A 13,723-nucleotide genomic window follows, 5' to 3' on the forward strand; every position below is an offset into this window, starting at 1 on the left:
TCATATTTCACCTCAAAATCTAAATTAAAATCTAAAAATATTTTGCATGAAAAAATGCTTTATTTTGTCCTGTTTTTGGACCTTTAAGATATTTTTATTAAAAATTGTAATAGATTGAAGGCCCTAACTACAGTTTAAATCAGTTATTTTTTCACATTGCAATAATGATAATTCATTAAAATTTTTAAAAAAAATAAAAAGATACTTAGACTTACACAACTTTTACACAACATTTTCTTGCGTTGTATTTACAGGTGAAACTGGGAAAATTTGAATATGCTGCAAAAGTTCATTTATTTCAGTAATTTAACTTAAAAGGTGAAACTAATATATTATATAGACTCATGACATGCAAAGTGAGATATTTCCAGCCTTTATTTGTTTTAATTGTGATGATTATGGCTTACCAACCCGATCTCACGGCAATTCGTACGAATTTTACGAGGTGGCTAATTCGTACCAATTCATACGACCTCACTCGTACGAATTTGTAAGTTTTTTGCTAAATCGTACATATTTTACGAGTTGCCAAAATCGTATGAATTCATACGAATGACCTACCCCTGACCCCGCCCCTAAACCTACCCATCACGTGGGTTTAGACAAATCGTACAAATTCGTACGAGTGAGGTCGTATGAATTGGTACGAATTAGCCACCTCGTAAAATTCGTACGAATTGCCGTGAGATCGGGTTGGTAAGCCATAATCATCACAATTAAAACAAATAAAGGCTGGAAATATCTCACTTTGCATGTAATGAGTCTATATAATATATTAGTTTCACCTTTTAAGTTGAATTACTGAAATAAATGAACTTTTGCACGATATTCGAATTTTTCGAGTTTCACCTGTGCTTGATTTTTAAAGATTGTGAGATTCACTCGTACTATGTTACCTTGTGAAGAGAATATCAGCCTCATATTTCAGACTGTGATAAATGTCATTAATGTTGTCCTCTGGAAACATCTCTTCACCTTCACTGCAATGAAACAAACAGAGCAGTCTTAGATTCATCTCAACAAAACGATTTTTTTTTTTTAAACGACAAGCAAAAAAATGGTCATGAGTAATAATCATGGAAGTGTTTGATTGCAAACAGCAATTTAATCTATATTCATGTTGCACATCAATAAAAATTATCCTCATGAGATTCTCATTGGTGGTTCAAAGGTCATGACCTCACCTGGAGACCCTCAGGCTGATCTGGACGTAGTTCAAGAAGACGGATCTGCTGAACTCAAACTCCAGGCGAAAATATAACTGGACAAATGAAATCAAACATCAACAAATGACAACAAAGAAGCTAAACCCAACAAAAGGACACACTGTTCTTCTATTCTACAGTCATTTATGGTTTCTGCATTACTCATTGTCGTCTAATTGGCCGTACCGGCGTTGATTAATGGAATTGATGCTTTGTACCGGATTTGAACAGAAGGTGCTTTGAATTTCCAACCGGCCCCAGAGACACGAGGGGAATTCGACGCCGGCCCAAAATAAAACTAAACAACCACAGAACAACCTGAGGAACAATCCCACCGAGAGAAAGAGACGCATGGCGTACGAGAATCAGACCCTCGGTATGTGGAAAATAAGCAGAGAAATGATGATCTATCTGCCCCATTCTGACAGGCACAATCAAACATCTGCATATGAAGAGAAGCACGAGAGGAGTTTTCCGTTCTGCGGCTTCTGTCGATGTCAGGACATGTTTTCAACAAACCCGGGCTTCTGTTTTGTTGCAGATTGACTCCAATGTTCTCTCTTAATATTTGTTTTTCCAAGCATTCGAGCGGTAGGATTATTCTGACCACATCTTTATTTACAAAAAAAAGAAGCAAAATGAACCAATGCTTGTTTTTGGCAACGCTACAACACCACGGGAGTGTGGAAATGTATCATGTTTCTTTTGGACATTTTCCAAAATGTCATTTGTAAAAGGAAATGGTTAACTGAAGGTGATGCCATCACTAAACCATGCAACTCTCCCATGTGATCACTGACTGGTCAATATTCAGGCAGGTGCGAGGCGTCTCACCTGAGCGTGTGACCGCATGAACGGCGCGCTGACGTTGCATGTCCGGTAGAGGCTCGTGTCATCAGAGTTCAGGCACTCGACTGCGATGTCTGAAGGTGCCTGAAAAACAAACTCATTTTCATTTTCAAACCAATACACTTCTGCTGAGAAAAGTCCTCAAATAAAGACCGTTCCAAGATATTATCGAGTAAATGAACCCATATAGTCAATATATTGAGTGAGTCAATATAAAGTTGGTTACACTTTATTTCGATGGTCCACTTTAGACATTTTACTAAGTTAACTATAAGCAACAGCTCTCAGATTTAATCAAAAATATCTTCATTTGTGTTTTGAAGATGAAGGAAAGTCTTATGCCTAGTTCACACTACAGGATTTTAAGCCCGATTTAAGCCCGATTTGCAAATCGTTGAGCTCGCCGACAGGTCGGGTTGTTATCGCGTGCAAATCGCGGGGGATTAGCGGCCGATGAACGCTCGCCAATCTGTTAGTATGAAAGAGCCAACAACGCATTAAAGACGCTCGCAGACGCCTCGCGGACGCGTCGCCGAGCCCAGAAAAATATCTAGCATGCTAGATATCTGGAGCTGTCGCACGACTCAACCACATGTGATGCCATGAGCTACAGCCAATCAGAGCAAGGCATGGGTTGAGGTCACTGGGAAAATACCGTTTATATACTGTCTATGGGATTGTTGTTTTTTTTTCAGAGCAAATCATCGCGCAAACAGTTTGCAGCACTAATTTCTTTCTGACGTCCATATTCAAACAAAGACTCGCGTCTTGTGCACTTGTGTTCTTCTTCGCTGGGTAGTGGCGCGCGTGCTGTATTGCGTCATTTCCGGTTCGTTTTATCGCGTGATTTCTTCGTGATAAAACGTGGTTTGTAGACAAGATAGAATCGTTGGCTGACAGAGTTGTTGTCACCTCGTGTAGTGAGTTACCTCCTGTTGCGGATCAATCATGTTGTGTCGTGTGGTGTGAACAGCTCAACAACTTGAACACTCCTGATTTCACAGAGAGCAAGTCATGTAGTGTGAACTGCACAGTTCAGCCCAACGTTTTAAAATCCTGTAGTGTGCACTTGCCTTTACGGGGAACGACATGAGGGAGAGTAAGTACTGTTTTCTTTTTTGGGTGAACTAACCCTTTAACGTTCACACGACCAAGAAAATACATTTTGAATGCAGAAATAATATTTTCATTGCTTAACGGCACCATTTTTAGCACATATTTTAGTTAGCTATATGAAGTCATTGAGGGATTTACTGGGTTTTGGAACAGATCCACGCACACACGCACACACACACACACACACACACACACGCACGCACACACACACACACACACACACACACAGTTTCCCTTTCACTCTTGGCCTCTTTATCAGCAACTCCCTCCATCTCATGTTTAAAGTCCTTCTTTAACGCTCGAATCCCTCATAAACGCAGGTGAAGCCCGGGCTGAGACTCGGATCAAGGCAAGGCAAGTTTATTTATATAGCACATTTCATACACTGCGGTGATTCAAAGTGCTTTACACAGAAAGGAATTAAAATAATCAAAATCAAGGAAAGTTAAAACAGTTGAAAAAGGAATTAAATTTGATATAAAAATGATATATCAGGAGGAGCTTTAGGACTGACTCACGGGATAAGATTTGTTCGGAAGCTCTAAAACTAGTCAAATTAGTAATTAGTAACTAATACAATTCATAATCATTCACTGTTGGTTCGTTGGCCAGAGGAGAACTGAGACTGAGTCTGGCTTCTCTCAAGGGTTTTTCTCTACTCTGTCACTGATGACTTTTGGTTCCTCGCCACTTTGGCTTTTGGATTTTGCTTAGTTGGGTAAATTTAATTTACTATTCAATAATATTATTGATCTGTGTGCATCAACATCAAAGACTGCGGCTATCCTTCAATGCATTGATTTAATTCGCGCCAAAATGGTTTACCTGCCTTAAAAGACCGTTAAAACTATAAAAGTAGTCTAGCGCAATGTACAGAATCTTCGTAAATCACATGATAAATTATGGTCCGCTTCTCAATCATCACTCACCAGAAAATCTCCAGCCCTCAAATCAAAAACTAATTTGGCCCTTTAAAAACGCGAAGAACCAATACGTTTTGAAAAGTGCGGCAGGATGTTATCAGCGAATAACTGATATCACATAGGAACTTGAAAAAATTGAATATGGTGCAAAAGTTCATTTATTTCAGTAATTTAACTTAAAATGTGAAACTAATATATTATATAGACTCATTACATTCAAAGTGAGATATTTCAAGCCTTTATTTGTTATAATTTTGATGATTATGGCTTACAGCTTATGAAAACCCCAAATTCAAAATTAGAATATTGTGAAAAGGTTTTCATAAGCTTTAAGCCATAATCATCACAATTATAACAAATAAAGGCTTGAAATATCTCACTTTGAATGTAATGAGTCTATATAATATATTAGTTTCACATTTTAAGTTGAATTACTGAAATACATGAACTTTTACACAATATTCTAATTCTTCAATTTTCACCTGTACATAAATGAACTAAATGAATAACCTTTTTACAACAGAAATGAAACATCACTGACGTTACTTAAGCTGTGACTGTGACATTATTTTCCTGTTATCTCTGTAAAGCTTTGAAACAATCTGTGGAGTAAGAAGCTCTGTATAAATAAAGGTGACTTGACTCTAGGAATGGGATCAGACGAACCTTCACCACCAGACTGGAGAACTGGAGGTTTGGAGAGTGCGTGAGGTGCAGGATCGTGCCGTACGCGTTCTCTCCTCGGTTCTCCAAACGCGCCTCGACCAGGACTTTCCTCCGGCTGGCCTCCACCACACGCTCATTACTCGCCATCGCTCTCTGATGGACACACACCGGCCACGAGGAGCGCTCGCTCCGACCGCAGAACTGCCTGAAACACACAGAGACACAGGGCCCTATTTTAACGATCTAAGCGCATGGTCTAAAGTGCAACGGCGCAAGTGCACTTAAGCCGAGATGGTCCTCACTGCAGAACACAAAATCCAGGGGGAGGAGTTGGATCCAGATCCAACTCCTCCCACCTTACATATACCTAAACCTACCCATCTCCACCCCTTGGATCTGGATCCAACTCCGCCCCCTGGATCTCGTGTACTGCAGTGAGGTGCTACTGCCGGGGACTCACTTAAAGGGGTCATCGGATTTTCTACAAGTTGGTGTGATTATTTAGGTTCTTCGTGTAAAGTTTGTAACATACTTTTAAAATTCCTCAATGGTTGTGTAAAACAACACCCTTTTTACCTCCTCAAATACAGCTGTGTTCACAGCGACCCGTTTCGGTGCATGCCTCTTTAAATGATAATGAGCAACTGCAGCGCATGGTCTAGAAGGGTTGTCCTCATTCTCTTAATGAGTAATAAGTGTGTTTTGGGCATAGCGTGCAAAAAAATTGCACTTTATTGTGCACTTTATCCCATTCCCTTTAAAAGCCAGTTGCGCTCAAGCCGTGACGGACTCACTATTTACAATTTACATATTTGGTATGTTTGTTTGCTGCTGGGTGTCCCTGTGTGTAATAAGCAGAGTGTGTGTGTGTAGTAAGCAAATTGTGTGTGTAATAAGCAGAGTGTGTGTGTGTGTGTGTGTGTGTGTAATAAGCAGAGTGTGTGTGTGTGTGTGTGTGTGTGTGTGTGTGTGTGTGTGTGTGTGTGTAATAAGCAGAGTGTGTGTGTGTGTGGTAAGCAAATTGTGTGTGTAATAAGCAGAGTGTGTGTGTGTGTGTAATAAGCAGAGTGTGTGTGTGTGTGTAATAAGCAGAGTGTGTGTAATAAGCAGAGTGTGTGTGTGTGTAATAAGCAGAGTGTGTGTGTGTGTGTAATAATTAGAGTGTGTGTGTGTAATAAGCAGAGAGTGTGTGTGTGTGTGTGTGTAATAAGCAGAGTGTGTGTGTAATAAGCAGAGTGTGTGTGTAAAAAGCAGAGTGTGTGTGTAAAAAGCAGAGTGTGTGTGTAAAAAGCAGAGTGTACGCGTGTTGTGGACCCACCTATAGGCGCACATTACTAACGCGCTCTTATAAAAAAATAAAAAAATATATATATTGTGCCATTGACTTTAGAACAGGCGCAGTGAATTTCTGTTCCTCAAAATAGCAACAATGTGCCTGAACACACACCTCGTTCTCAGACCAGCAGCCCATGTGCGCAAACGCATTTGCAATTGGCGCAGGACGTGAAAATGAAAACTGTGTCGGGCTGAAACTAGCAAAACACACTTGTGTCGTGCCTGGCGCTGCATTGCGCAGGGTTTATGACAGAGCCCACAGTCAGAGACTGAGGTGTGTTTGAATGTGTGAGGAAGAGCAAAAGTGTAGTGAGGACAAACCTGCGATCTAATAAGTCAGAGCTGCTCTGCAAGACGAGGTTGGGAACACACTGATCGTCATTATCACAACCGTTCCAGAACGGAAGCTAGAGAGAGAGAGAGAGAGAGAGAGAGAGAGAGAGAGAGAGAGAGAGAGAGAGAGATTTTAATGCATGAGAAAGAAGTTATCAATATGGCATGTGTTTATCGTGCAATTTATACGCGAAAATTAGTTTTTACGTGCATTTGATACGCACTTTTTTGCGTGTAAAGCACACGCACCCCACACCATCACTAATCCTAACCATGCGTATCCTATGCGCGTAAAAACGTACTCGGTTACTAACGTAACCTCGGTTCTCTCTAGGAGAGTGAACGAGTACTGCGTCGAAAGAACGCTACGGGAAAGTATTTCTTTGTCGAGATTGAAGCCTAAAAATTAATCCTTAATTTTGTAAACATGTAAAACGCTTTTCTGTAGCATACAACCTTAGGCGGAGCAATATCGCTCACCCATTGGCTGCTCCGCCAGAAAAGCACAGCCTATGCGAGGCCAGAGACGCTGACCAATGAGGACGCTTCGCGCCCATTCTGCGTCATCTCCCGCCGAAACAGGCGTGGCCTAGGCCTATAAATACGAGCATAGCTGTCTAACACACCGATTTTCGTCACGAAAGCGACGCAGCGTGGGCACGCACGGCATGAGACGCAGTACTCGTTCCCTCTCCTAGAGAGAACCGAGGTTACGTTAGTAACCGAGTACGTTCTCTTACGTAGAGTTCTCTCGTACTGCGTCGAAAGAACGCTACGGGAACCCCATGTAAAACGCCGTGCGTGCTCTTGGACCGACACAGACACCTAAGGGCGCGCGCGCCCTGGCATACAAGTGCCTAGCCCAAGAAGTATAGGGAGAGCGGCTAAAATAGCATCATCCCTTTATAGTAGTGCCTCTAAGGGCATAATAACATATATATGATTAATATAAATATATATATGAGGGGTAATAGCATGCTCATGGGACACCATGTCAGTGAGTGATGCTTAAACATTGAAGTGACCTGGGCCGCAACGCGGGGCAGGAACACTAAAACATAGTCTTCTAGACCGAGAGCAGTTTAGCCTGCAGCGCAGGAACCTCTAGGTTATAGAACCGTATAAATGTAGACGGGGAGGCCCAGCCTGCCGCCATACAGATATCTTGTAGCGAGATTCCACTATACCAAGCCCACGAAGAGGCCATGCCTCTCGTAGAATGTGCTCTGATGCCCAGGGGGCATTCCAAACCTCTAGATGCGTAGGCTAGCGCAATGGCATCCACTACCCATCGAGATAGACTCTGTTTCGTCGCGGCTCGCCCTTTAGAGCGCCCACTGAACGAAACAAAGAGCTGCTCCGTCTGTCGAAAAACAGCAGAGCGGGACACATAAGCTCTTAATGCCCTGACCGGGCAAAGGGAGCTATTTCCGTCCTCCGAGGCCGGCAGGGCCGACAGGGAGATGACCTGAGCCCTGAACGGTGTGTTGAGGGACTTAGGTACGTACCCATGCTTCGGTTTCAACACGACTACAGAGTCGTTTGGCCCGAACTCCATACAAGAAGCTCTAACTGAGAGCGCTTGCAAATCCCCCACACGCTTCACTGAAGCGAGAGCCAGAAGAAACACGGTCTTGAAAGACAGGTGTTTCATGTCAACTGAGTGAATAGGCTCGAAAGGGGCCCCTTTCATAGCGTTCAACACTGTAGAAAGTTCCCAAACGGGGACTGAAGGAGGCCTTGGAGGGTTTAACCTCCTGGCTCCTCTAAGGAAACGGACCACCAGGTCGTTTCTGCCCAGTGAATGGCCAAGCGTTGGATTAACGAACGCTGATATGGCAGCCACATAGACTTTGAGCGTGGATGGGGTCCTACCCTTATCCAACAGCTCCTGCAGGAAGGAGAGAACCTCTGTTTCCCCGCACTGAAGGGGTGATAGACCTTGGTCTGAACACCAGCCAGAGAACACCGACCATTTGGAAGCGTAGAGCCGTCTAGTAGACGGAGCCCTAGCCTGTTCGATCGTGTCTAACACTCCCTTTGGGAGGTTAGCGGGTACCCGTTTATGGCCCATACGTGTAGGGACCAGAGCTCCAGGCGAGGATGCAAAATCGAGCCCTTGGCCTGCGAGAGGAGGTCTCTCCTCACTGGAACCGGCCACGGGGCAGTACTCTTCAGTCGCATCAAAACTGGGAACCTGGGTTGATTCGTCCAGTATGGAGCGACTAGTAGCACCGAGCATCCGCTTTCCTTGATCCGCTCCAGCACTTGAGGCAGGAGTGAGACAGGGGGAAAAGCATAGAGCGGACGGCGGGGCCAGACACTGGCCAGTGCGTTCGTGCTCTTCGAAAAAAATTCTGGGCAGTGAGCGTTTTCCTGGTTTGCAAACAGGTCTATTTCCGCTCTGCCGAACGTTTTCCACAGCAGACGCACTGTCTGTGTGTGTAGAGACCACTCTCCCGTCGGAACATTGTTCCGTGAGAGTCTGTCTGGGCCTACATTCAGGTGGCCTGGCACATGCATTGCTCTCAACGAGCGCAGGTTGTGCTGGGCCCATACCAGTATGCGTTCCGCTAACCTGAATAGGTTTCGGGATTTCACGCCCCCCTGGCGGTTTATGTAGGCTACTACCGACATGTTGTCCGAACGGACCAGGACGTGGTGCCCTTTTATCCGGGGACAAAAAACGCCTCAGCGCAAAGTCCACCGCCATCATTTCCAGGCAGTTTATGTGCGATAGTTTGGCTCGTTCTGGCCACTGGCCAAAGAACGGTCTGCCGTCGAGCAGTGCTCCCCAGCCTGAGGTGGACGCGTCCGTGGACACCACCTTCAGGCTCGAGGAAGTCCCCAGGCTTACACCTGACCGGTACCAGTCTGACGCTCTCCATGGTGTCAGGGCTGAAATGCATTCCTGATTGACCTTGAGGCGATAACGACCGTGCAACCATGCTCGGCGCGGTACGCGCGCTTTCAACCAGAACTGCAGTGGGCGCATGCGCAGCAGGCCCAGCTGCAGTACCGCTGAGGCTGAGGCCATGAGGCCTAGCATTTTCTGAAATCTCTTGAGCGGCACTAAATGGCCGCTGCAGAAGGATTTCGCCATTTGCAGGGTGTCCTGCCTGCGCTGTGATGACAGCTGTGCTGTCATAGACAGCGAGTTCAGATCCAGTCCTAAAAAGGAGACCCTTTGACTGGGAAACAGTGAACTTTTCTCCCAATTGACTCTCAGACCTAAGCACTCGAGGTGATCGAGTATTAGTGTCTTGTGGTGAGCGAGTTCTGAAGGCGATTGAGCCAGAATCAGCCAATCGTCCAAATAGTTCAGAATTCGAATGCCTCGGAGTCTCAGGGGTGCCTGCGCCGCGTCCATGCACACTGTAAATGTACGAGGTGCTAGGGATAGGCCGAATGGCAGGACTGTGTACTGATATGCCCGGCCCTCGAAGGCGAATCTCAAAAATCGCCTGTGACGTGACGCAATTTGTATGTGAAAATACGCGTCTTTCAGATCTATCGCCATAAACCAGTCTCCTCTGCGAATCTGCGCGAGGATTTTTCTGGTCGTGAGCATTCTGAACTTTCGCCTTGCTAGCGCTTTGTTCAGACGTCTTAGATCCAAAATGGGTCTGAGACCCCCGTCTTTCTTGGGTACCAGGAAATATCTGCTGTACCAACCCCCTTCGCTTTGAGCTTGAGATAAAGGCTCTATGGCCCCTTTGCTCAATAGCTTCGCTATTTCGGCTCGAAGTAGGTGTGCTACTTTTGTTTTTACCGTGGTTTCGACTTTCTCCGTGAAACGGGGAGGGCGTCGATGAAACTGTAGCGAATAGCCTCTTTTTACAGTCTCTAGCACCCATTCTGAGACCCCGGGAAGTCTTTCCCATGCATCTGCACGTGTGACTAGGGGTTGAATGTAATCTGGGCCCTGGTCGCGAAATGGCGGCGACACGAGAGCAACCGTGTGCTGTAACATGGACGCCGTGGCGTGTGAGGCGGGGGGCATGTTTAACACAGTATGCATCCCGCGCGCGCTCGGCTCTCTGAGTTGAGAGAGAGCGCGCGGGGCGAGCCCCGTAGGGCTCGTTATAATTGTGAATAAACGTGGGCGCTTGGTGGCGGGCACATTTATAACACCGGGGACACTGTGTTTGTGTACTGACTGACCGTTCGTTAGTTTCGTTTTTACAGAAAACGCGGAACGTGCAGTGTGTAGTGGTTGTGGGCACTGGACAGTGGGCACGCTCACTACATGTAAAGCACAATCGGCATGAGTCGATTTTATGTGTGCAGACCCTGTGTTGTACGGGGCTGTGCTTGCACGGGTTGAAAAACCGGGCTCTGGTCGCGAAATGGCGGCGACACGAGAGCAGTCGTGTGCTGTAACATGGGCGCCATTGCAGCGTGATGCGGGGGCGCGCTTAATCGAGCGGGCAGCCCGCGCGCGCTCAGCTCTCTCAGCTGAGAGAGAGAGCGCGCGGTGCGAGCCCCGTACGGCTCGGCATGTTTGAGAATAAATGTGGGTGCGTGAACGCGGGTACATTTATAGCACTGGGGAGTACTGTCTATTAGAACTGACTGACCGTGCATCGGTTTCGTTTCATAGAAAACGTGTGACATGTAGCTTGTAGTGATTGTGGGCACTTGAAAGCGGGCACGCTCACTACATATGATGCACAATCGAAAGAGTCGATTTTATGTGTGCAAGCCCTGTATTGTGTGTACGAATGGGCACTGGTCGTGGGCATACAGTTACACACATTACATCATCGGCTGTGGCCGGGACACCGTGTAGCACAGAGAGTACTGTCTATCAGAACCGACTGACCGTGCATTCGTTTCGTTTTTACAGAAACCACGGGACATACAGTGTGTAATGATTGTGGGCACTGAAAAGCGGGCATGTTCACTAACTTACATGTGACGCACAATCGACAGAGTCGATTTTATGTGTGCAAGCCCTGTTGTGTAGGGCTGTGCTTGTGTGTATGAATGGGCACTGAGTCGTGGGCATTACGGATACACACATTACACCATCGGCCGTGGCCGGGACACCAGAAAATACATTTTCAGATTTACCTGGGGCGTCGTGAAAACGGCGTTTGTGTGCAGGCAAACGGGCCATGATGCCGATTTGGTGACTGCAAAATATACTGGCACGGTCGCGTATGTTGGGACTGTGCGGGCGAGACATTTTAGTGAAATCCGGCCGCGGCGGGATTTTAACACTGTAACGTTAGCTTTCCTCGAAGCAGAAGTGCGCATCCTGGCTGAAAACGGGGCTTTCCGGGACTCCGCGATTTCTTCGTGAATTCAGGAAGAAAAAGGCGCGGGTCGTGAGGACGGTAACGTACGTTCCTCTGCAGAAAAGCAGCCATCCAGCCGGTAAGCGCATCGATGCTGGTCTTTCTCCGTCGACGCTCACGAGCGGCGGGGGAGGGGAGATCCTCGGAGCTCGCCCATCCCTTGCTACCCGAAGCGAGGAGAGAACAGCAGTCGTCCTCCACAGACGCGGCTTCACCTTCCTCGTCCATGACGGACGCGGCGGCACACAGCGGCCCTTGTCCGTCGGTCAGAGAGTCCAGCGAAGCGGGCGGAGAAGCTGGCGGCAGCAGCGGCGAGCACCTCGTGGTGGAGGGAGGTTCCGGGCTCCGCTGAGCACGGCGCTTTTCACGGCGCGGCACTGCAGCGGGCGGAAAGATGCAGCTTCAGTAATGAACCCCAGGCGAGTCCGCAGAGTCACCGTAGGCATCAAATCACAGTGATGGCAGCCGCCATCGACGAGAGCTGAAGCTGCGTGATCCTTACAGGCAGGAAACACAAGCACGTGGTCCCCGTCGCTGAGCGGGGCTCTACACGAGCCACAGGAGGTGCGAGGCATCTTGAAAAAGACGCTCGGCTCTTTTAGTGGTGGAAAAACTGTGTGTCGCGACGGCGAACACACACACAAAACACACACACATAATGTAAAGGATATTCCACGCCGGAGAAGCGCAGCAGGGAACGGCGGCTGAAGGCGGCGATGACCAGCGGCTTCAGGTAAGAGGCGCGTCCTGCTGAGGTGCTTGTTTCAGACGGCTGTGGCGGCTCGAATCCAATCCAACGATGCGTGCAGCTTCGTGAATTAAGAAAAATCGGTGTGTTAGACAGCTATGCTCGTATTTATAGGCCTAGGCCACGCCTGTTTCGGCGGGAGATGACGCAGAATGGGCGCGAAGCGTCCTCATTGGTCAGCGTCTCTGGCCTCGCATAGGCTGTGCTTTTCTGGCGGAGCAGCCAATGGGTGAGCGATATTGCTCCGCCTAAGGTTGTATGCTACAGAAAAGCGTTTTACATGTTTACAAAATTAAGGATTAATTTTTAGGCTTCAATCTCGACAAAGAAATACTTTCCCGTAGCGTTCTTTCGACGCAGTACGAGAGAACTCTACGTAAGAGAACTCACATTCGCGTATAAATTGCAGGATAAACACAATGCGTGCTATAGAGACGCATTTAGTGTGACCGTGTTGGTCTGCCTCACCTCTGACTGCAGACCGGTTGGCCAACCATCGTCCAGAACCGGCCCTTCTTCTGTGCTCTGCAGGCTGGCGTTGACCGTGAAGATCACGGGTCGGGTGTAGTCTGTCACTTCCTGTGTAAACAATCAGATTCTGTTTCAAAACACACTGCATTCTAGCGCTGTTAAACGATTAATCGCGATTAATCGCATCCAAAATAAAAGTTTGTGTTTACATAATAAATGCGTGTGTATTGTGTATAATTATTTTATATATATAAATACACACGTTCATGTATATATTTAAGATTTTTTTATATATATATATATATAAAAATTTATAATTTATATATAATATAAATTATATATAAATCTATATACAGTTAATACATGCAAATATTTAAATATACAAGCCAGTGTGTGTATTTATATATATAAAATAATTATACACAGTACACACACATTTATAATGTAAACACACTTTTATTTTGGATGGAATTAATCGCGATTAATCGTTTAACAGCCCTGCTGCATTCAACAAATATTTAGGCATTAATTAAAGATGAATTGCATATAAAATGTCCATCCATTTGGATTACACAGTTTTTGCATAAACAAGCTAATAAACTTAATGTGGTGCATATTTGTCAGTCATTGAAGCATCATTGAATGTGTTTTAAATACACAATTAACAGCTTTATATATTTATTTATCATCAGTATATCCGATTTGTTTCAATTTAATATTTCACTTCAATTTCAATTTCACTAACTGTATTTTATTCTTGTTTAACCATGAAAA

The 13,723-nt window shown here is 45.7% G+C and overlaps 1 protein-coding gene across 1 annotated transcript in view; it reads right to left on the reverse strand.

The window, feature by feature from the left end:
• itga11b (integrin, alpha 11b) overlaps window positions 1-13,723 on the reverse strand; it is a 60,988-nt gene that overhangs the window by 9,368 nt on the left and 37,897 nt on the right. Inside the window, exons 18-23 of the mRNA XM_079604008.1 lie at window positions 12,947-13,057; window positions 6,416-6,501; window positions 4,760-4,964; window positions 2,040-2,138; window positions 1,185-1,261; window positions 897-980 (exon numbers count right to left, since the gene is read on the reverse strand). Coding sequence (XP_079460134.1) covers window positions 897-980; window positions 1,185-1,261; window positions 2,040-2,138; window positions 4,760-4,964; window positions 6,416-6,501; window positions 12,947-13,057 — 662 coding nt within the window. The remainder of the gene's footprint in view (window positions 1-896; window positions 981-1,184; window positions 1,262-2,039; window positions 2,139-4,759; window positions 4,965-6,415; window positions 6,502-12,946; window positions 13,058-13,723) is intronic.

Source organism: Phoxinus phoxinus (assembly GCF_949152265.1).
Source record: "Phoxinus phoxinus genome assembly, chromosome: 25".
In the NCBI taxonomy this organism is placed as follows: Eukaryota; Metazoa; Chordata; class Actinopteri; order Cypriniformes; family Leuciscidae; genus Phoxinus; species Phoxinus phoxinus.